This window comes from Rhopalosiphum maidis, chromosome 3, assembly GCF_003676215.2.
Source record: "Rhopalosiphum maidis isolate BTI-1 chromosome 3, ASM367621v3, whole genome shotgun sequence".
Classification (NCBI taxonomy): Eukaryota; Metazoa; Arthropoda; class Insecta; order Hemiptera; family Aphididae; genus Rhopalosiphum; species Rhopalosiphum maidis.
This window is the reverse complement of record NC_040879.1, coordinates 30,650,821-30,676,012: the sequence shown is the minus strand read 5'-3', so window position 1 is coordinate 30,676,012 and position 25,192 is coordinate 30,650,821. Positions and strand designations below refer to the sequence as shown.

Here is a 25,192-nt window from a genome sequence, read left to right as displayed (position 1 = left end):
TTGTGATTTATGTACCGACTTATATTATGTCCTACATAATTCCTTGCACGACAAAACTTTCTTAGGTGCACAGTGCAGAGTTTAATTTATCGTAAATCGTTTATTTCGTTCTCAAAACAAGTCCAACAAAATTATTAATCTCTTGACGAGGTATATGGTTGTGAAATACATCGAGTATTCGATAATGTCCAAGATCCAAAACAGCGCTGTTCCATCATCTCCATCGCCATCGTTGTATGTAGGTATAAGTCTGTAACACACAAAAATAAAATAATTAAACATAGATTTATAGTGTTGACAAGACAATCCTTGAATGTAAGTTTTTTATTTTATACGATTTTTGACATTATATGCTTCATCGATTATCATATTATAATGATATTTTAATATACAAAAATATACAATATTAACTTAAGTGGATGTTTTTAAAATTATATTTGAAAAATAGTTATACACTTAGTTAAACTAATACAAGTATAAAAAAGAAGTGATTAAAGATTTTAAAAAGGCAGGTTTTAAAAGGCAGAATTTAAAATTCCAAAATAGTTTGCAATTTTTTGAGATTTTGATGAATTTCGTTAAAATTCGAACTTCAATTACTTAAAAAAAAATTGTACCTACATTTTATTGATATTTTTATAAAGATGTTAGAATAACTTTTGTAGGGTTTTGTATTAAATTTTTTTGAATTTTGACCCAGCGAATAATTTTTTATCAACATTTATAAGAAAAAACTAATAAAAATTGAAAATTTCTTATGCCTATAAAGTATAAAAAGCTCAAAAATATTTTCAAAATATTGTCGTGAAGAGAAAATAATAACTTAATCTTTTGGTGAAAATTTCAAGTTTTGCGGTTATTCGATTTTGAGTTTCGTCAAAATCAATTTTATCGAAAATTGTGTCAGCTTAAAATTTCCATTTTTCTTAATTCTTTATTTGTTTTTCCCCATTATAAAAATTAGTAGGTACTATAGTTCTGGGAGTTTTTAAGTTTGACCTCTTTAAAGTACAAACTTAATCCAATACCACTCATTGTTGTAAACCTAAATATTTTATTAACAACTTATCGTGCACTCATGCGCAAAAAAAAAAAACAAACGCATCATTGTAAAATCTATACATTCATCACTTCGATCAAAATCTAAAATTAACTTGATAATTGTAGATAAAAACTACACAATAGTCGGTTAAACCCAACTCATCCAAATTAAATAACTATAATTACCAAACTGCTACCATTCAAAAATTAAGGATCTAAATTATCTGAGTTTAACTTCATTGGTTTTTTAACTTAATTTATAGAATTACAGTTAATATATTAATTACTTCATCACAGCTATTTAATATTATGCTAATTATTAATTAATTCTTATGTAGGTTATAATTTATTCTTTATGTTTACTTATCCGTGGTTTGTCATTGCCTTTGAATGAAATGAGCATAATTTCTTGTAATTAACTAAAACTATAAACAAAATTAGTGATACCTAAATAATAGCTTATAATTCCATCTAGTTACAAACAACCAAGGCAAACATGCCTGTAATAGAAAAATATTTTAAAGACATTTAATACTATATGTTTGCATAAATTCACTAATATTAGCAGAGATTTTGGCATTGATGGAAAAATATTGGTTTTGGCAGTGTGGATATTGTAAAAATTGATATTTATCACAAAAAGGACCAACAACTGCTAAATCACTTTTACCATGCTTTTCTTATACATAAGTCCATAATAATATATATATATTCAAACAGCAAGCAGTATTATACCTAATTAGAAATAATATATTAGTAGGTATACTGCAGCAATAAAAACGTATAGATATAGCAATATTATAATAATTTACATAACATAATATACTATTAAAAAAAAAAAAAAAAAACCCGTGGCGGTCTGAATCTACGTTAATACCAAATCTTATTACCTGTCGGCTGTCATAGTGTGTTTATACATTCAAATGTCCGTCAGACAATTGCTATAACAAGGTGCAACATCTTGAATTTTGAAGCAGACAAAGATTTAAATAAAAAAAATCAATTTTAAATGATTTAATGATGTCTTAGTTAAATTAATATTCGTACTTGAATGTTTAAGACTATAAAAATATTTGCATACATTTTTCTAGAAATAATTAATTATTTATCGTAACTTGTCAGGTGTCGACTCAATGAAAACCATGATATATATATATATAATTACCATACTAATCTGTTTCCTTATTATATAATATATAGTTTATTACACGTTACATATGTATATTATAATTATTGTGTACTATAAAACGTATAGGTATACGATATACGTGTAATAATAATAATTACATTCAAATTATTGTAATGGGTAACTGAAAAGTAACACGTACGATTTAAATATTATTAATTTACAACATTAAATAACTATATTGATATGTAAAAAAAATAAAATGTATTAAACACCTTAATAATATTAATATATTATTAAGTTCGGTGTATAGAGGTGATAATTACAGTAATGCTAATACAAAAAAAAAAAAAAACGGAAACAGGAAACTCACTCTGCTGTATAATAGGAATCCAGTGAACCTCGTCATTGGGTAGGTCACTGTTAGGGCTGTGGTAGATTTGAATTCAATGATAAATTATAAGTCATTGATTATATACGAAAACCGATTCTGAGCGAAGACGCGCAGTGGGTCATCCTATATTTCTAAGAATATTTTACGATTGTAAATGTATTTTATAATATAAAAAATAATATTATGTCATACCTACGCAGTAGATTTGAGTGTTTGACAAAAATATCGTATATTAATATACACGAAATATACAATAATTACTGTTATTAACTTATAAGTCGATGGGTACCGATGTACCGTGGAATGGTTTTTAGTTCTGTAAAGCTATTTATATAATAATTTAAAATTAGTCTGAATATTTTTTAAATACCGTTATAATATGCATAGCAAATAATAGTATTCATTAATGCAGCATACGCTGCTCAAAGTAATAAAAACATTTACCACGAACCTATTTCAACCCTCATCGGGTTTTAGTGTATCATGAGTTTTGAAATATAATATGTAAATCACAACTAGTAATAGTACCTATATTAATTAATTGTAATAACTATTGTTACTTATATAAAAGGACCAAATTATTGTCCACGGGGCATTTTTATCGGTGGCATATTTTTGATCCGTTTTTGCTCGGGAACGTCATTATTTATTTTGTAAAAAATGGAATGTTCTGATCCGGAATTTCCGTTTTTAACAATAATGACTCTCGTCCGTTATCATCATGGCCGTCTTCTGATTTCCGGCAAAAAAAATTATTAAATTATTTTAAATTTTTATTGAGAATCCCTGAACCTAAATCAATAAAATCGTAATGATTGCGATATATGTATACGCCTCACCTTGTATCACTGATATTGATCATAAACTATTATCTACATCTTATCTCATTGCTATTAATCACATATATAGTTAGTGTATTTCCCTGCGCATAAAATATTATACATATAGCTAGATTTTTAATTGATACTCGGCGTATTCCGGTATGAATGTAAGATAGATTATAGGCACTTATACTAATATTATAATTGTGTACAATTTAATAGAATCGGAGATCAAAAATCGTTGTTTAAATTTAGCAGTCGAGGAAGTACCTCCAATGGGAGGTCTCTTCATTTCGTTATTCCTGTGCTGTTTATTATTGTATCAATTAAGCTAATTGTTAAAATTTGTAACAGATTTCTAAATAAAGAATTTGTGTTAAAAAACAAAAAAAAAAGTCGTAGGCGGTTTAGAGTTAAATTAAATAATATATTCTAAAAAAATAAAATTACACGGAAATACAATGATTCATATGTTAACACATTTAATATTTACTATACGAAAAAGAGAATTTTCTTGACAAGTTAAAATCCAGTTAGTTAAGTGTCATGAATGTATATCTCAATTCGTATTTCTTTTAAATTAATTATATTTCGTGGAGTTTTCGATTCACACATAATATTTTACAACTTACAATGGTCTATATTTCTTTTAACAAATTTTGAAACTACGTAAACATTGAGAGCGAGTTTTAATAAAATATCTAATAGGTTTCGCTCGCGATAAAATAATAATAATAGTAATGTTCTCAAAAAATATCTAGAATAATATTTTATTATTATTTTTCAGTGGAAATCAGAATAATATAACCTTTAGTGGAAACGACCGTGGTGATAACGGGGCGAGGGTTATTTTAGCAGAAAATGACTATGTCCTTGTGAGTAATAAATATAAAAGTTCACATAAAGATCAAACTCTGTACCCGTTTATTAAATTTATCTTTTAACCACTTAGTGAAATAAATATTTCTTTTTATCTTTTCTGGAAAAAATTAATTTAAAGTTTAATTTTATCTTCATTAAATATAATGGTTTTCTTGGATAAATTAATTATATCGTTTTATGTGATCAGATTTTCAATTTTATATAAAAATATTTATTTTGTGTTGGAGGTGTTGATTTTTCTAAGCTATTACCTATAGCCAATTTTTTTTTTTCATTTTGTTTTATGTATGTTTATTATGTGTGTTTTACTCTGGGTATTTTGTAATAGGTTTATTGTTCATTATCTATAAATACAAATAGTTTAAACAGATAATTCAAAAATTTGCATTTGTAAAATAATATTTTTGCTATATAAATATAAATTCGAATCTGTAATATTATCCATAAATCGCTTGGATTATCTTTCTACAACACTTTTTATGTAGAGGAAACGTTTAAATAATACATACTTATAGAACAGGTTATACATACACTTCTGATTGTAACTACTTATAATATAATGGATACAACCTAAGTAAAAATATGTTAGATGACTTGATAATCAACTCTATTAATTAGACTAAATACTAAAAAGCAATACATCTAAAATAACTAATAATAATATTTTAATGTATATAATACTGCTGTACGTGTATAGGTATGTCACTTAACTCTTTCTAAACGGCTAAACCGATTTTAATGACATTTTTTGTGTGTGTTTCAGTCACTAAAATTTAGTGGGTTCCTGGATAGTTTAGATTCACTATTGGATCCTAGGTGAAGCAATCGAATTATAGGAAATATTGATATGGATACGTCTTAATTATATGTGCGTATCATAGGTTCCAATTATCTCGGAAATTATCCGATTGTCATACGGGTTTTTAAATGGAAGAGCACACTACGTAGCATGTTTTAAGTATTGTTTTATGAACTCAACTCCTGTTCACAGAATATTGAACGATAAAATATGAATTTATCAGCGGCGCCATTCGTCCATTAAAATAAAGCTTATTGTAAAAAACGATGTTAAACTTTTTCCTTAGCAAATAGAACTTAATACAACTAGAAAAACTGTCAATATTTGAATAATACATTTTTTCAGATTATTTTAAAGTAATGAATCTATTAAAAAATTCAACGATTTTTCATTGAACTGATAGATACACTAAAACCGAGATACAGCGATTTAGCACCACGCGTATACCAACGCAGGTCTTCGGGTGGAGAAATCCATTTCCGATTCCATTTGGTAGTTTTATCAATAAAGTTATTAGTATTTAAAATAATCAACAAATACACACATAAAGGTATAAAGAGGTACGTTAATCGTTTGTCAACGACAAGTATACATAACGAATTGAACAAAGTTTAAACCCCATAAGAAACGGTACTTTAATGGATAACTGCTATATTGTTCTCTAAGCTCAGAAAACAATTTATACATCTATAAGCTGTAACCCTGATCATAAAAACGAAAAATACAGTTTATAATGAAATATTAGAAAACATATAGAAACTTAGAAGAACGCTTTAAAAATTATTTAGTCTGACACCGGCCACCCAAGCGGAAAATATATTTTTTTAAATCGGCCAATAACGACCGATGGGACAGCTATAATATAAAGTTGATATGTCAGAAATATCATCTATCCTACATCAAATCAGAAAATCAAAAATATTATTCATCTGTTGCACGTGTTATTCGTTAAATATTGGCGTTAGGCAATCAAATTTAACACAGATTCATTTTATACAAGTAACGAAGTCCACGGAGATAACTATCTTATTTCATTTTTTAAATATTTGTTAATTAAAAAAATCAAGTCTGTAAGAGTTAGGTTAATCATAACTATTGGACAGAATAGTAATTGATTAATTCAATAAATTAAATATTAATTCAATCGGCTACGAATACGTTTGTTTCAATAAATAGATAATTAATTAGCAAACTAAAAGATCTTAACATCTAAATAATAAATATATATTATATGCAATCACAAAATCAAATTATTCTTTAGATTTTGTTTATCATTAATCGTTTTGAAAAATAAATGCTCTGTATAAATGTATAATTACTATAAAAATTTTAATTTTAATTTAAAATCCTTTAAAATATAGTAAGTTATTACTTATTATTAATCGTAGCATCACACGATTTTTGTATAAAGTATTATTTTAAATTATCCACCACAGTTCATAGATTTTAAATCATTTTTGAATGTAATAATCAGATTTAAACGAAATTTAATTCATAGTTAACTTATGTATCGCACTATAATATTATACAGTATTTATCGAACAAATACAATAAATTTAATATCATTATACAATGTTTTAATATTTATGATGTATGGCTTTAAAAGAATATAATAACGTTAAATTAATAAAAACAAAAAAAATTCAAACTTCAATCGCCTATATTGTCCAACTTTGCTGAAAATAGATCCATTAAAATAAACTACAAACCATTTAAATGTATATGTAATCCATCAGTATCAAATATTCTGGCCGAGTCTAGTATGTTACACGTATATTTTATACAATAAATAAATATATATATATATATATAAGAAACTTGATCGCCTTCATTATTCCTAATCAAATTACGCTAATGATTTCGCCGTGTCTCGGACATAATGTTATAAATATGTACAGATGATACAGTTATTGAAAACGAAAGCCTTAATATGTGAGATAGTAAAGTTATACAAACGTAAACACAAAAACGTTGCAATATTTTCATTTGTCATTTGTGTGAACACTAATCTCCAAATTATAAGATAAAAAAAAGTTCTGTTTGCGATCTATTAATCTTTTTTTTTACTAATTTTAGCAAACAATGTATTTTTATGACATAAGAATTTTGTTAATTTTAAAAACCATTTAAATAGTCAAATGTATTAATGTGTAGAGCTACAATCTAACTGAAAATTATAAATAAATAAATAGATATTTCTTTAAAAATGTTTTTTGTATGTGAACTTATTTTTCAAGCAATTTCAGCACGAATTTTTATTTTATTCAAGATAAATGAATATACTCGTGACACGTTGCATTAATATTACTATTTTTTTTTCTTGTTATGTAATTAATTATATTAGAATAAAATAAAAATACAACACTACCCTTCCCACTTTCCCGACTAAGGCGGATTTATAGAAGCAGTTCAAAAGTTTAAATTTTAAATTTGTTTTTACCTCGAGCATAATTTGATACGTATTGTACAAAATAAATACGATTATCGCTGCGATGGATACGATTTTAATATTTCATATTAAACAGCCCGTAGTATTATGGTGCTTGTACTATGCAATTCTAACAGACTCCGCTTCAGTCGGAATGATACGTGATCTGGACACTATTCTGTTATCGGCATGCAATTCGGTCGGACGCTGTACAGATTTACGTTCGTCCATAGTCACACACGCACGCTGAAACGTCGCAAAAGGTTTTTCGACATTTTTCAACGCGCTTGATAAATGCCAATTTAATGAACGATCGAAGTCGTAATATCATAAACGGCTTAAAGACTTAACCACGCGGCTCGGTGGTTTGAACTTTGAGTATTATATTGTACAACCGCGGAGTGGTGTACAATATAATATATTTTGTAGTAATCACGTTTGAATTATTCGAAGAAATGCTGGCACAGATTACCCCCCTCCCCCCTTACAACTGTACGGTGTTTACCTGCAGATTGTAGCCTGTCCTATCACTGTACCGTTGTCTGTGCTTTTGTTTGTTTTTCCTGTATGCGGAAACGATATAAACGATGTCGTAATAACAATAATATTATTATTATAACGGCGGAGCGGTAATGCGCTAATATGATAAATAATAATAATAATAATAATAATAAAAATCCCCTTTTTGAATAGCGTCTCTCAGTGTCACCGGGGGACACAGTAGTCGCCTATGGTTTAATGACAATATTAAAACGCCATTACTGCGAACAGTGGTTGCAGTTGTGCTGTAACCGTGGTTAATACCTCAGATTTAATATTATATTATTGAAGAAGGCCCGGAAAATCGATGGTTGAGAGGGCGTCAGGTGAGTACTGACGTATATTTTTTAATCTAAGAATCACCTGAGCAGAACACTATATAGCTGCTCGCGGCTTTATAGGTATTCAATACGCGTCAATAGATTTTAAGGCGCTTTCCGTTTAATTTCGGAATCACACACAAAGGCAGTAACGATATAAGTCCCGCCGAGCTGTTTTTAAAAAAAAAATGTCAAATTTGTATTTCAATTAATTTTAAAAATTTAAACTTTTCTCGGCCGTCGTTGTAATTGCCTACGTAGAACCCCTAAAACGTGTACATGCGTGTCTACTTGCTGGCCTATTGCCGAATTCCGGGCGTTGTCTTTCGAATTTGCGATATTAGCGTACTCGACCATATTTTATGAGTCTATTGTATAGATTGTATAAACCTACACGGGAGTAATCACTGCTCCTCGTGGTCGTCAATAATGAACTTAAGTCCGATGATCGATTGTTTTAGAAATAATAATTAATGAATTCTATAGTAATATTTTAACGATATTATGATCTAACCTCACCTATTATAGTATTATCATATATTATACTAGAATAACGCATCAGTTGTTATAAACATTTTAATTTAGATTTATTTTGAATACTATAAATTAAATTGATTAGTATTTATATAAATATACGTGTACATAGTACATCATTATTGAAGATTCAAACAATTCAAATAAGCTAAACTAAAACAATTCTACAATTTTAAATCAAAAAAGTCATATAATTGTTTTTAATGTTGATAAACTTTATGTTTGGATAAAATGTTATTTTCACATAAATATCCAACAACCGCAGTTTATTTTAATTTGATATAATATTTTTCGTATAATAACAGACATCATTATTCATTTTTGATGCTTATTCATCGATTGCATAATCGCTTCACAATTATTATGATCAGGTCAAGTTAACTCACGTGAACACGTTTATAGGCCCTATAATATTTTAGGTAATATTAAGGTTATTTGCAGCTCAATCATCAGTTTTAAAAATAATTTTAATCACTTGAATTTGAAAAACATTGTATTTTCACGTTATATAAATTCGATATTTATGACGCAGATCGTTATACAAGTCCAAATAAAACTTAATTGCACTCGATAAAGTATTAAAAGAGTAATAGCCGTTATATGCCTCGTTCTTCCGTCAATTACATTTTTATGCAGAAAAAAATGTGTCATACATTTTATACACAAAAACATGAAAACTAAATTTAATAGATAGGTAGGTAAAATAAAATCGTTTCCTACTCTCTGTGCGCAAATTGAATATTCCTTGCACTTACGCTTTGTTCTGTATTAAATCTGAAACGCTCGATACACCATCATTTAAGCCAACTACTATTAGAATTTGTCTTTACAATAACTACAGCCTACAAGTAAGCTATGTTATTGTTTTTTACATTTATTTCCCAAAAAGAAGTTTCCTATGATAAAACTAGATTTGTTTGAGTCCTTGGATAAACATAGACTTGAGGGGTTCAATCTATACGCTACAATTTGCACGACCCCTTTAGTTATATACACTATGTCTCTCCCCCTCCTATTATATTATCTTATTCTCTGCCGTATATTTCGCATTGTCAATGGACCTATTAGCCACCACTAAACTTTCAACTTTTTTATTCTACTAATCCGCAGTACTATACACATCGTTATTATTGTCTCCTGACTTTTTAAATTCTTATATTTATAATGTAGGTACCTTAATAATCCATTATAATGCTTCATTGTTCTTAGGTTCATTATTTAAAATAAAAAATATGGGTTACCGCTTGTATTAAATTGTCAAGTCTTAATACCCAAACCTACAATTTTTATTAAACGAAATTTAAACAAATAAGTAATAACGATTTTATACAATTTAAAAAATTTCAGTATGTTCCTAAATTCATATTAAACATTTACAATCTTTTCTATTGTATAAGAAATTTGAAGTGTTGTGTTATTGAAATAAGAATACAATTTATGGTTGAATATTAAAATGTTTATCGCCATCAGATTATTAAAAATCTGACAACAAATATTTTAATTTATTTTTTATCTAATTCATTTCTAAACAGCACTTGATTTAATAAATAATTGTGTGTTTAATGTATGTTTAATTTTACACAATCAAATTTATTGTATGTATTTTAAAAACCAACCGACGTAAAACGGAGATAAAATGAGTTAATGAGTTCACAATTTTTCTCTCAAAATATTTAAAAAAATATATTTAAATTTAATTTTTAGCTAGTTTGCTAATTTTCTTTTTACAAAATACATTATTTACTCGATGTGTGGTCAAATGTTTTTATTTTAAATTGATTGAAATTATTCTAAATTCCTAGGATATTCACTCGACTCATAATTTTTTAAGTCTTGGAAAATATGATTTGAATAACCATACAAGATACCTAGTTTTCAGAAGTTACTAGTTAGTATTTACTATTTACTAAAACCATGAACTAATCACCTCTAAAGATTTTCTTAAATAAGTTAACAAACAATACTATGATACAACTCATAAACCGTATAAGAGAACTTTTCACCGAAAAGTTAAAGTAATAAGTAGTTTTAAGTATTTAAATATAAGCAATGGTAAAACTTGAAGAATACAATTAAAAGTATTATTTTTTAGCCATTGTTAGTTGTTATATAGTTTCGAAATTGTATCAAAAAATCAATAAAAATCTGTTATAAAATATTAATATATTTGTTATTAATACTTTTAGTGCAATTTTTGAACTTGTTAAAATATTAAGAATAATATTTTTGTGGCAATCTCAAATTCTTAAATTATTTATATCAGTTTTCGTCAGGTGCGTTTTGGGATATATTTAATTTTGTAGACCCTTATATTTTAATTTTTTTTCAAGTTAAAACTAAACTTACAACTTTTGGTAAAATAATATTTTTGAAAAAAAATTATATTAAATTTGCGTTTCAAAATTCTGATATCTTTTTTTATCTAATAAATAATAACATATAGAAGATCTTTGTTGACACTTGTTAATGTATAAATAATTGAGTGATTTTTAACAATTTCTGAAAATGTATTAAAAACAACGATAAGTGTTTAAATATTTTTTCCAACTAGGACACCTTTACAGTAGTCCCTATTTCCCAAATATTAATTATAATACAGATGATAGTAATATTTTTATTATTATTATATGAAAGGTAGGTACGTTAATGATGGATAGACAATTTGGCGTTATATAAAAGCCATATAAACTTTTCAATAATATACGATCATGTAAATTACAGTACATTGATCTACTGCTAAATTTTTTTTCTCAACATTTATATTATATTTAAAGCCAGCTATGCAATACTATTTTTTTTATATATATATTGTTGTTATATTTTGAAAAAAAGGTTTTTGAACTTTAATATATTTGACAGTGAGGCATTTACTCTATTTTAAATAACATTTTTAAATACACACTATTTATAATACTGTATTAAAGGAAAGCCTGGACATTAACGAGTTAATAAGTTAAAAATAAAGCTAATTTAAGCCTATAGATTTAACTTACTAGTTTAATGTTTATCAACTTAAATTAAACTTAACAAATTTTAAGTCTAAATGTTCGTATTTAAAATCAATAATCAATTTGTAATTTATTTAAATATTTCCAATTGAATACATTTTTAATTTTCATAGATATTATATAAATAAATATTTTTGTTTATTGCTATTTATAATTATAATTCCGTAAAATGAAAAAAAATATATATAAATAAATATATTATGGTTGTGAAGGATTTTTTATTTCAATTTATAAATAATAACTCTGAACTACGAATTATATTCATATAATAATATTTATAAATGGTTACTTATTTTGCGGACTCTGTAACTTTACACACATACAAACTATAATATGATAAAATTTAACACACGACAATAAATATATTTAAATATACAGATATAAATTATCAGATATATCGGTAAATTCAATGTTTTTCTAAGTAGGCCAAGTAGGATTAGTTATGATTGATGTAAGAATGACAATTATAAATGTGCATTGTATATCCATAGGCACAAACCACAGGGACATCTGAAACGTGCAACATAAAGGGAAGATTCCAGGAGCAGGATGAAAATTAACTATATTATGTTGTAACTATAGAAAGACACAAGACACGCAGACGCCATAGTGACAGACTAGGGACCATACATACATTTCACATAAGGCCTAAAACAAGAAACATTTCATACGACAGTTCACAAGGTTTGATCGAATGTTCAGTTATTTCATCTTTAAAACATGCAAATTTTAAGTCATAACTACTCATAACTATTCAACGATTGTTGATAATTTCACACAACAATATGATTGTTACGGATTGTATATTTGTAGCTATTTAAATGTATATATAAGATACGTATATAATTATATAAATATTACACTAATCTTATAATATAATATTATAAATTAAAATATGTTTTATTTGTTAATTATATTGATTATTTATTCCCACTAAATAGACTATTTAAAGTATTATTTAGATAGTAGTATAATAGTATTTAGTATTTTTCACTAAGATCAGTTAAACTTCTAAATTTTTATTTCGAAACTGTATGCATTAATTTATATTTTTTAAACTTTTTTTTATATAATTATACGAGCTATTTATTTTGTTAATTCAAAGTATTAAATGTAAGCAATACATTAAATACGTTTACACTGACGCCCTACGACCCCTACACCTAAAATACGAATAAGGTCCTGTACGTTTTACGTATTTTAAAAAAGATTATTAACTTTCTAATCCTTAGTTAACCGAAACCATTTTTTAATGGAAATATTACAAATATAATAAATTTAAAAACAATGAATATCGACTTCATAACAGTACGACGAGAGCTTAATTTCGTAGAACGATTAATTTTTGTACTGAGCTGAAAATCAACTTTGTAATAAACAGGATATAATTAAAAATAAATATATTTTATTATTCGTAACTATAGGAAACGTGCGAAAAATATGTCAAGTTTTACCTAGTACTGTTTCTAAAAATATGTAATACACGAAACCATATTGTGGGTGAACATAAGTGTATATCTTTTATCCTTATTATAATCACATATTATCTTTCAATAGTTATTATTAATTTATCGTTTTGCTTATTTTCAAAATATATACCTCACGTCAAAGTGTTTTTTCAATCGATTTTATCCGATTCAATTTTATTTTTATTTTTCACCGATACTTGTCTGTCACGACAAATATTTTATTTTGAATAGGTAAGCAAGTATCATTTATCATACATAGTATAATACAACATAATAGTATAATCAATAGTAGTATTTTACGAAAGTATCTACAGCTTTCGACCTCTTTGTTGATACCCACTCAAATTTAGGCATTTAGGCTGAAGTCTTCAACTGATGTTTTCCATTCGCATTGAATATTTATACGGTTCAGAGTTGTAATGCGATAATAATATATCATATATAATCACCACGCAGGCGACCCCGTGGGTCACGATGAGTCCTGCACGACCCGATTATTGTAATTGTTATCATTATTAATTAAAACTGCGTATCCCGACAGTAAGATACTCACGTTTGAAAGACCAAAGGCACCAACAGTTGAATGGCAGTTTGTTGGAAACACCTGTAATATATAATAGTCTGCTTCAATATACGGTGTGTATGCTGTGCGCGCACGCGGTTATATCGACGATGGTCCAGTGGCCCATATTAAGAGGGTTTTAAAGGGACCGGCTATGTATATATATATATACCATGAAAAATAAAGATATCTTTATTCTTCATGGTATATACAACGAGAGTTTGCAACTTTCATCAAAATAAATATATATAATTTGCACGACCGCTGGTAGTCGAAAATAGTGTTTGTAATTTGTACCAAAGTATAAGGGTATGTAATTTGCACCAATTGTATAGGTAGTCAAAAATAGTGTTTTGTAATTTGCACCAAAATGAGTACCTATCTATATACATATATACATTCAATTATTTAATCGGTCCCCCGGAGATTCGATGAACTCGAACGGCAATGATATTCTTTGGAATCTCAAACTTCGTCATAGAAGTTTTATTACCTTTCGTGGTAATCGCTATAAAGTTTGACGTTCGATCCTTCGCAATCGCATTATTACACAGTATTGTATTTATTATTTTTTGACAAAAATAAAGAGTTTATTTTATTATTAACAATTATTATAATACGATGTAATATTATAAATGGTTTTATTATCATGTATTATTATTATTAGGTAGCTTTAGAGTTAATACTGACGTACCGTAGAATGGTGTGAATATAATTAATGAAATGCCACTCAGAAACTAAAATAGAATATTCTATGTTTTTAGTTTCTGACGTCTAAGTATATTATTATATTCATCGACCTAAACGTGTACGAACCATTCAAAGAATAATCGTTCATAGATTTTATTTGTTGTGCAAATTACATTTCGTATTTTTAGTATCTCTGCAGAAACGGTGCAAATTGCAAACACATTTCAAAAATATTCGTGCAAATTACACGTCATACCGTATTTTGGGTTAATTTTGGTGCAATTTTTAATACAGCCACTACAACAGAGACCGATAATACGTAATTTATTTTATTGTAGTAAATAGCAAATGTCTATATTGTCTATAATATTGAATACTCTGCTATTATTTTAAAATTGATAAACATATACCAAATACATACTTACAGCCATTGATCAAAATTGCAATAATTATTAGAAACGCGTGACGCATTAATGTGTTACAAATAATTGTTTTTACATGATATTTATACTGAATTTTCACTTTAAAAAAATGTGTAAAACTGTAATACTATTAAATTATTAATTCTATTAACTTTGTCAAATTGTTCAACGAAATTACACACACGAAGCTTACCTATATTTAGAAGAAAAATTTGTAGGAATGTAACAATTGGGTTAGGATTGTTGATCAAGGAATATGCGATCGGTTTATAAAAAAAATGAAGAAATATTTGTAAATCATAATATATAAATTGAATTATTAAAAGCGTGCTTATAAATTTGTTTGAAAACGTACAAATATTTGGGAAAAGTACAATTTAAGAACCGTATAGGATTAATGATTCGATACAAAAACGATAATCGCATAGACTATAATCGATATATATTTTTTTAATCCAGTGATGTTTGGATGTTTGAAATATTGAAATTGACAATACCGCCAAAACGGATAACAACAGGTGATAGTTAATAAATGTATTATTATAGCTGGATAGTGTGGTCGTGATAATCCATAATAATATGTAAGCTATAGTTCCTCTAAAATACAGTAAACGTATCCTCAAATTAACAATAAATAATCTAATTAACGTAATATCAACAAATATGTAAAACATAATATTAAAATGATACTCTTTACCAGTCCTAACGGCCATATGTCGATTATAGGTCGAAAGTATCGATAGATAGTATGTATATTATTATTATTATTATTAAATCAACAATGGCGGTACTCTGGACAACGAGAAAGCCGTAACGGACAAACTACATTTAGACCGCAATCCATGACTCATATATTGTAAATCGCAATAACATATAATTTGATGATTAATGTTTTTATTTATCGATCAACTAAATATTTTTCGACACGAATTCGTTAAGGTTTTGATATAAGCTTTTACTGCAATCATCACGATAAATTTAATTCTGATATTCATAGTCGTAACTATGCTACGGTTAAACTGTGGTACCTAGCAGAAGTTTGCATGACGTGCTGTCTCCGGCATTTTCAAATAGGCGCCTTCGCCAGTGTAAAAACATTGCGTTATTCGAATAGATTGATAATATTAATATAATTTTCTTGGGTCTAGAATATAACACAGGATTTCACTTCTCTGTTTTTATATCTTATTTTTATAGAAATTGGTTAGCATTACTCAAGCTCGGATTAGAGAGGGGGATAGGAAAAGACCACAGAGTTAGCTCTTTCCGCGCATTTTTTTGAAGATTTCAAAATCAATTTTAAAAAATTAAATAAAAATTATTTTTAACACCAAAAATTATTTAATGATAGTCTTGTTATAAATTTATAAAACAAAAATTATAAACTTTATAATATTATTAATGAAAATGAGAGTTACAAATAAATGATTTGTATAATTTTTATTTTTATTACGACGAGTTGTCTGTTGTTATTGCTATTTAAATTTGAGTAATATACTAATTATTATGCATGAGCATATTATAGTATACGCCTACCCACTTATTTTGGCAGTTTATTATTAATTGTTTATATTTTATAACGGTATGTATGATAAATTGATTATAATTATATAACATTTAAAGTAATTAGTACCTAATTAAAAATAGTTTTGAAATGATTTAAAGGTTGAGCTTTTTAAGTTGAGATACTTATACTATTTGTTGGTCTACTAAGAGTTATGTGTTGTGGTCTAGTATATCTTTGTATTTTATTAGACTTAATTTAGACTTGGTAATACTGATGAAGTGATAAAGTATTATATATTATTACACATAATCATGTATAATAAATAATATACATTGATAGAAAAATCCTTGTTACTAGTTTACTTCCCCTCCCCCCACAAAAAAAAAAATAATAATAAAAGAGTGAAAATTGTTAATTTTTCTACCCGCCATTGTCCAACACTTATTTAAAAAATAAAAAGTGATGGTAGTTTTAATTTCGCTGTGCATTAAATAAGCTACCTTTACGAAATACCGAATAAGTCCATATCAGTATAGTCATACTTATTAACAAGGCTCGGGTTTTATAGCAGTTAAAATCTTTAAGATAAGTGCTTAAAAAATCACTTAAAAACATCATTATAAGCACTCAAATAAGCATTTAAAAAACTTAAATATGAGCAAAAATATTTAATCAAAAAAAAAAAACTTTCTTTTTACATAATAGAGTAGGTATTATAGATATAATTTGTAACTGTGCTAAAAATAATACAATTAACGACTACAAAAAATATTGACACGAAATGAAAAAAACCCATAAAAAGTAGAAAAACTGGTCAAAAAAGCAAAAATAATCAGAAAAACTAGAAATAAGCATATTTTAAAAAAATCGTTGAATAGCCGAAAAAAGCACTCAAATTTCATGATTGAACGTGTTTTGACATGACATACACTTTCATAACACTCCGCTACATTTTAAGTCAATCCATAAAAATAAGCAAACGCTTCAAGTCCTGAGCGCTGCTTATTAGTTATTAATGATGAAATTATTTTTTGATTGAAACGCGTTCTCAATATTATACACATTGTTTGTGTGTGATTTTCAAAAATGTATAAATTACATGAAATAAGAAGAAAATTGTTTTACATTGATATCATATTATAACTTTTCGACTACATATCACACAAATGTAATGTACAATAAATGACGTACGACTACGAGTGAAATTTTAAATGATATAATAATATATTAACTGTATACGCTGAATTATGATATAAATCATTTAGGCACTTGCAGGCTATTATAATAATGATATATTTATACGCGCAAAACAAATGTTAGAAAAACAATCGAGTTTTTTATCATCGGGTATTTCATCTAATATCGACATAGTAAACTCGTTTTCCCGTTATGTCGTATGTACTTTAATAATAATATCACCGCATTTGAGAGACGGTGCAGGATATAGTATGCACTAATATTGTTATTACGGGATGCTCGGTACCCAGGCTCAAGGTCAAATTTAGTCTAACGGCACGCAAAACATATAATATGGTATTTTTAGGTTTAATTTTATTTTAAAATAGTGTATGGAAGTTAGGTTACTCGAAACGAATAACAGTTATAACTCCAAATAAAAAAGCATAATATCTGTATATATACAGAAGTAAAATATAATATATGTTATACTACTTATACTGTTCCGTGCATAGTTAAATATTAAAACGATATGGTTTTCAATGCATGTGACTATATTTTTATTTATACAACTTAATATTATACAATATTATAATAGCACTTGACGTAATAAATTGTAATATGCTTAAACATAATATATGGTATATTATTATAGTTTTTTTTTTTATGTCTATTAGCATATTATTATTTTACCATTTAACTGCGCACGAAAAGTAGATTATTTATTCATTAGAATAAACCTTTTGGTATTAGCACTTATTATATAAAGTTAAAAAGAAATATAAAAAAACCTAAGACAGATAACATATTATAAGTGGACAAATTATAATTTATATGAAATAAATATCAATAAAAATAATATAGTAAATAAAATATTTAAGTGCCAAATATTATATAACAAATCAATAATCATATAAGTAGTCTATATATATAATAAATGATTGATGCCCAATGTATATTATCTCAGCTAAAAATATTTCATGACATGAAAAAATCAATTTAAACATAATTTTATTTATTAACGATATACGAGCGGAAGGATAAACAAGAAACAATAATATTAATTGTTGTAATTTCAAAGCGGAATGTCCGAAAAATATATATTTTTGTTGTGTAGTGTTTACTGTTTAGATTTATCTGCAAAATCAATCATTGATACTTGAAAGTAATTCAAAATAATCAATAATGTCATATAACAAACAATTTATAAACGTGATATTTTATTTATTCTACTTTCCTCAACTCATTACATCAATAACTTCTAGTTGAGAAACTTGTAAATTATATGTGTCCATAAAAATTAGTATACTTGGCTTAAACATTAAAACCATTGGTGTACATTTGGGGAACTTATAGCGGTTCCATACATTATAGTATAGGTATTTTGAGTATCCTCGAAAACAAATCAAAAAATATTATTGTCATATTTTCCTTTATGAATATTTCTCAAAATGTCTGTACAGAAGTATTTTATAAAATATTATCTTTGTCGCAACTATTTTAACTGAAAAAGAAAAAATCTTAATTTTCCAATAACTGGTTTAATGAATTTCAGTGCATAATAAGTTCGAATTCAATAACAAATCATTGTATAGGTATGAACAAAGTCGTAATCTCTTCATATCCGTTACACTCACCAGCTGTTTTATTGTTTAGTGATCAACATTCTGCTCCATATATCATGTATAACTGGCCTCGCAAATGTTTTATAAAACCTGCCTTTTAGTCTAAATGCCATTCACACAAAATACCTAATGCCTAATTCCACTTCATCAGTCTACACATAATCACATATACCTTATTCCATCAATTTTTAGACAATCTCCAACATTACACACCATCGCCTCTGTTTTACTCGTATTAACCCTTAGTCCCTTCGCTTCAAGCGCTACTCTCCACTCTCGTTACATTGTTTCCACTAAAACAACTTAATCTTCAAGCATCATGCGTTATGGCACCTCACTCCATAGAAATAGAAATAAAATAAATAATAATATCTAAATTATGTAAGTAGACTGACTGACGATTATTACCATTCAGAACAATGTTTGTGATTAGGTAGAAGTAAACAAATACAGATTTATTTTCGTAATAAACTCCATTTTTTTTTTTTGTTTCCAATAATTTGAGCCTGAAAAATGTCTAGAAATCAAACATTTCACTTAAAATTAATAATGTTTTTAGATCAACAGCGCAACTAAACATTTAAAAATGTCTAATAAACTGTTGTCCATTTCCAATCATAATATATTTGTGATAACATGATGTTAGTATTGATAGTGTTGATACAACCATACATTTTTTTATACCAATAAAAATGATCGTTCTAAATTGTACGATTACCTTTATTTTTACGAGTATATTGTTAAAATTGTGTTTATATTGATTATAGTTGCTGTAATTGTTTTATATTTGTACTTAAATCATTTATATAGTTAAATTTGAGAAACTATTTTATATTGTTGCAATTACTATAAAATAAGTTGATGCAACTGTAATATATTGACTAATTAATTTTAGTACTTTTGGCTAAACACATTAAATCGGCACAATTAAATAAAATGTTACGACAGCTGAAAATTATCCGACTATTAAGAATATTATACAATCATATTATTTTTTTTCTGTGTATTACAATATTAAACATAGCCATTAGTCAATAATAGTATAATGATTTATAAGGTTTAGATTTTCAACTTGCAGTCGGTGCAAGTATTATAGAAGTATCTAAATTTAAATCGATAGATAGCAGGTCAGACTAATTGTATATTATACTAGTTAATAAGACGTATGTTTCGTGGAAAATTAAACGAACAGTGATCAAAACGCCTAAGGTGTTATTTATAGTGAAAACTAATTAAAAATTGGATAACCCGTGACCAAAAGCAATTTACAGTCAAACGAAATACATCGAATTGTATAGTGCACTTCAATATTTAATAATTAAAATCTTCAATACAACGATAAGTTCAAACTCGTTATAAAGTATCTGAACTCGCCCGTGCGGGTCACTCAATTTTGAATTTCGTCAATATAATATTTGATACACGTGCGATGTTGTAATAAAACCGAGCGAATATAAAACGTTTGTAAAAGTCTGATTCAACATGGGTCTTAATCTGGTCAGGATAAATAATATCGTTCTACCATGATGGAGTCACTATTAAATTCGATTTTAGTCCGATCCTGGTTCGGGTTTAGTCGGGCCTTAATGGCTTAGTAAGTTGATTCCAGACCATGCACAGTTCGCTTTACAACGTATTACACTGTTGCAGAATTGATTCCTACGTAAAAAAACAAATAAAATTTAAACAAATAAATAAATCTACATCCGAACTGACTGGCAACATATATTTCACTATTTAGTTAGAATTGATTCTCGGATAATATAAAATAATGAGCAGAATTATCACCAGGAATCGTTGGCAATAATATTGAAATGTTTTCTTACTCCCTCCCTTGTCATGCGCTATCTGCAAATTGTATCTATAACAGTGTAACGTATACACAAAAGTTATTTTATTTTGCCATATTTAAGAATTAAAATTCTGTTTCTTTTCTTTTTTTTGTTTCCGTAGATGATTCATTTTGAAATCTCCTGCCGATATTTACGAGTTCACTGAAGAAAATCAGTTGTCAGTTTTTTAAGGTATATAATAATTTGTACCTGATATAATTTAAAATTTAAGGAGCCGCTACACCAGCATTTGTTTTCTCTGTCTATCTCCCACATAATATAGGAATATAGATACTCCGTATTTCCGCGATTATGACTCTCTGGTTCGGTTTAGGGTAAAAGCACCTATTATATATTTTATAAAGAAGAGTATTTTCTGTGCATTGACCGAATAGATTTTTAATATTTATATTTTTTATAAATATAAGTATGTTTTAATTTAAAATAATTTCGATTATTTTTAACCATTAATAATTTATTCAAAATTGTGAATATTCAAAATCTACACGTATCTATCAATGCACAGAGAATACTCTTCTTTATAAAATATATTCTAAGTGCTTTTGCCATAAACTGAACCAGAGAGTCGTAATCGTGGAAATACGGAGTATTTTTATTCCTATATTATGTGGGAGATAGACATAGAAAACAAATGCTGGTGTAGCGGCCCCCTGAGTAGCTTTAATTCTAAACAGGAAAAGTAGATACATATTTATTAAGAATATCCATATGCGGATTATTAATTTTTAGTAAGAAAGAAATAGACTATCTAGACGAAAAAAATAATTAATCGAAAACATTAATAAATTATTATCACTGCACAATTTTAACGGGGCTATATTATTCATTATATTAAAAAATTAATTAATTAAATTTTCAAATAAAAAGTACATTGATGGTGAAATGTTTATTTTATTTGACCTAGCTACTATATATCATAATATACATAGAAATTGTTTACTTAACATAAATTATTCCTCTTTAAATTTTAGAATTCCTTATTGACCATAATAATTGGTATTATATATCCATTTGGCATTTTGTCTTGTTAAAAAATTGTATTTATCTGCTTACGAAAATATCTTCAATATTATAAATTTTAAATATTGAAAATACTTGGTAGCTACACTGCAGGTCCTTCACGTACTCAGCTGACACGCATTATATTATACAACATGTATTTATAAAAAATAAATAATAATAATTGTAAATTAAAATGCATAATACTGTATTCAACAGGGGGTAAGCTATTGCCCCTCAGTCCCTCCCCCATGTCGTGAACACCACTGCTGAATACCATTTGTTTGGACGAGTAAAAAACCCGGTGTAATATATACCTATCGGTCCTATCGTATATCATAATATTATATGAATATTACTTTGAAGTAACTGGCCACCGGCAGATCGTACATGGTCAGCAACATGAACGCTCCGGAGACGATCATCACTGCTTCGAACTTGTACTTGATCTCGGCCATGTGGAGACGACTGTGGAGCTCGACGAATACCAGTGCAATAATGATGTAAACGAAACGGTAAGTCACGTTATCGGCGCGTTAAATTCACGACGACGAACTGCATCAGTCAAGACTAAATGACATGATCGCGTTTCCGGGTTCGCGCGGTCGTCGCCTCTATCCGCGTACCTACCGTATTATCACTCGATAACGAGAACGCGCAACTCCGGCGAACGACTCGGCAGCACCACGGGAATATCCGCGGCGAAACGGACGCGCGAAAGTACACGTAGGCAAAGTCCGTCGCGTACGTGTAACAATATAATATATTTAGCCTTTGCCGCCGGCCGGGCTCTTACCGCGTTTCCGTCGTCGTCGCAGTGTGCGTACGTACGTAATTATTATGTATTTAGGTACGACCGTCGCCGGCAGACAAGTGTGATACGGTCTGCATACGTAATATTATTATCGTTGAAGTTGTAATAAACTACATGTATTTGTATACAAATATATATGTTATTATGTGATCGACTCGTGCGCGGTGTGCAGAAACACATGTCGCGTACTTTTTTTTTTTTTTTTTCATAATAATTATTGTTTCACGCGCGTATTTTCGTAATTCTTTTTGTTTTTTCGTTCGACCCACTTTGCGCACGAAACAACAACACTCGTAGGCGTACTAAAACGTTATTTGGGAAAACGAACACCCGCAGAACCGAAAAGTCGAATCAATCCCACGCGCGACGTTTGTTTTTTCGTGCTTTATATTATATAACGACGGAGACGACGACAGACTGTTATTTCGTGCTTGTGGTATATAGATACGCGCGATTCTGTGCAGCTACCTTTTTCGTCCTTTCCACGAACAGCGAGACGGTCGCGACGTCTTATTTTTTCACGTGTGACGTTGCCCACGTTAATTTTACGTTTTGCCGTAACTTTCCGGGACGCGATAATAACCATCAGTTGTAAGCCCCGCAGGGTTTTGATTTGAAAACTATTTACCTCTCGCCGAAACGTATTGTTACAAAACCTATTCTATTAATCATCGTTTTTATTATTTATACTTTTTTTACTCGTATAGTGATTTCAACTATGAGAAAAAAATTTAAGATATTATTGAACGTGTATGGATTCTTATATCTTAGGTCTGAGTGGTATATTTTGTACCTATATTATATTGTTCATTATTATAAAATTAATACAGTAGATTCTTATTATGTCGAACGTCGTCATCTCGAACTACATTGAACGCCCCTTGAAACTATCATTACATTTAATAGCGTTTTGCTATCGATAACTCGAAATAAAATTGATTGTTTTTCATTATCTCGAATACACTTATAATATTTTTATTACGATAAGGATTTTAATTATAAAGCAGCACATTCAGTATAGTCACGCGTTTGTAGTCAATATTTCTAGTCATCCATTTAGTGATGTAGTGAAATGGAAAATAAGTACAACAAAAACAAAAGTAATATTCAACAAATTTTCTAAAAAAATTAATTTATCCATTATTGTAGTTTATTGATATGTAATAGGTATGTATGTAGTATTAGTACATTAAGCATTTAAGTTATTAACCAATTTTTCAATTTATTATTTTTACAATTTTAATAAAACTCGATATCTCGAACTTTTTCCGTTCCCCTTAATATTTGATATATCGAGCACCTACTAATAAATACTAAATACTAAAGAATTATCGTAAAATATACAACAGACCTATAACTTTTGATTGTTGCATTTATTAATAATTAATCGTAAATTATAATAAATGTACAATAGTGTAACTAAAATATTAATGTAAAAAATGCCCAATTTTAATTATTATAGGTCACAGTGATTTCAAAACCCTCACCTATCACTAAAGAAAATTTAAAACTACAAACCAGCGAGCTATCATGTGTCATACAACGGTCATTTTTAAAACACAGTTACATCCTTCAACAACCTACAGTAGTTTCGGTTTTAAAAGGAACTCAAGTCCAGTTTATAAATAATTTATTACAATTGATTTCTATATTTCCTTCGACATCATAATTAGGCAACGTAGGTTAAAAAAAAATACGTTCACTATCGTTCAAACAGACGATTGGCCATAACAAAAAATGTCTTTGATCACCCAACAACGGTTTGTAATAATGATTCACCCAGTTTCGTAAGCATAATTGCAATTAATTTTTTTTACAAAAACAGGCATATAACACAACTTTAAGATGTTCTTCTGGTTGCGACTGATCGGTGGATCGGTGGGCACTAGCATACCTATATAGAAAATTGTTGCTCACTGATTCTAAATTGTAACACTTTTAGGTTTATATAGGTTCTATCCAGTGCAATCAGACATCAGTGTAGTATTTAATATAGATACTTTCAAAAGTTCTTTTTTCATATTTTAATAAATAAGTAAGTATAGGTATACTTAATAATTTATGAACAAAATATTATTCTATAATACCATCGACTCAAATATTATATAATAACATACTAACCTATACATAATATAATTTCAAGGTTGGCATTTATCACTCTTACATTTTCTAGCGTTTACTT

The 25,192-nt window shown here is 27.7% G+C and overlaps 1 protein-coding gene across 2 annotated transcripts; it reads right to left on the bottom strand.

Annotated features, from left to right (window-relative positions):
- On the bottom strand, nt 1-23,048 carry LOC113558717. 2 transcript variants are annotated; one of them, XM_026964232.1, is made up of 3 exons: nt 22,556-22,654; nt 13,916-13,983; nt 1-250 (listed from the first exon to the last, which is right to left on the bottom strand). In XM_026964232.1, the coding sequence occupies exons 1-3, from the start codon at nt 22,652-22,654 to the stop codon at nt 112-114; spliced, it is 306 nt and encodes a 101-aa protein (XP_026820033.1). In that variant the 3' UTR covers nt 1-111. The 2 variants fall into 2 exon arrangements, with proteins under 2 accessions (XP_026820033.1, XP_026820034.1); XM_026964233.1 differs by having other exon boundaries at nt 161-250; nt 13,916-13,966; nt 22,556-23,048.
- Between the last annotated feature and the right edge of the window lie 2,144 nt (nt 23,049-25,192).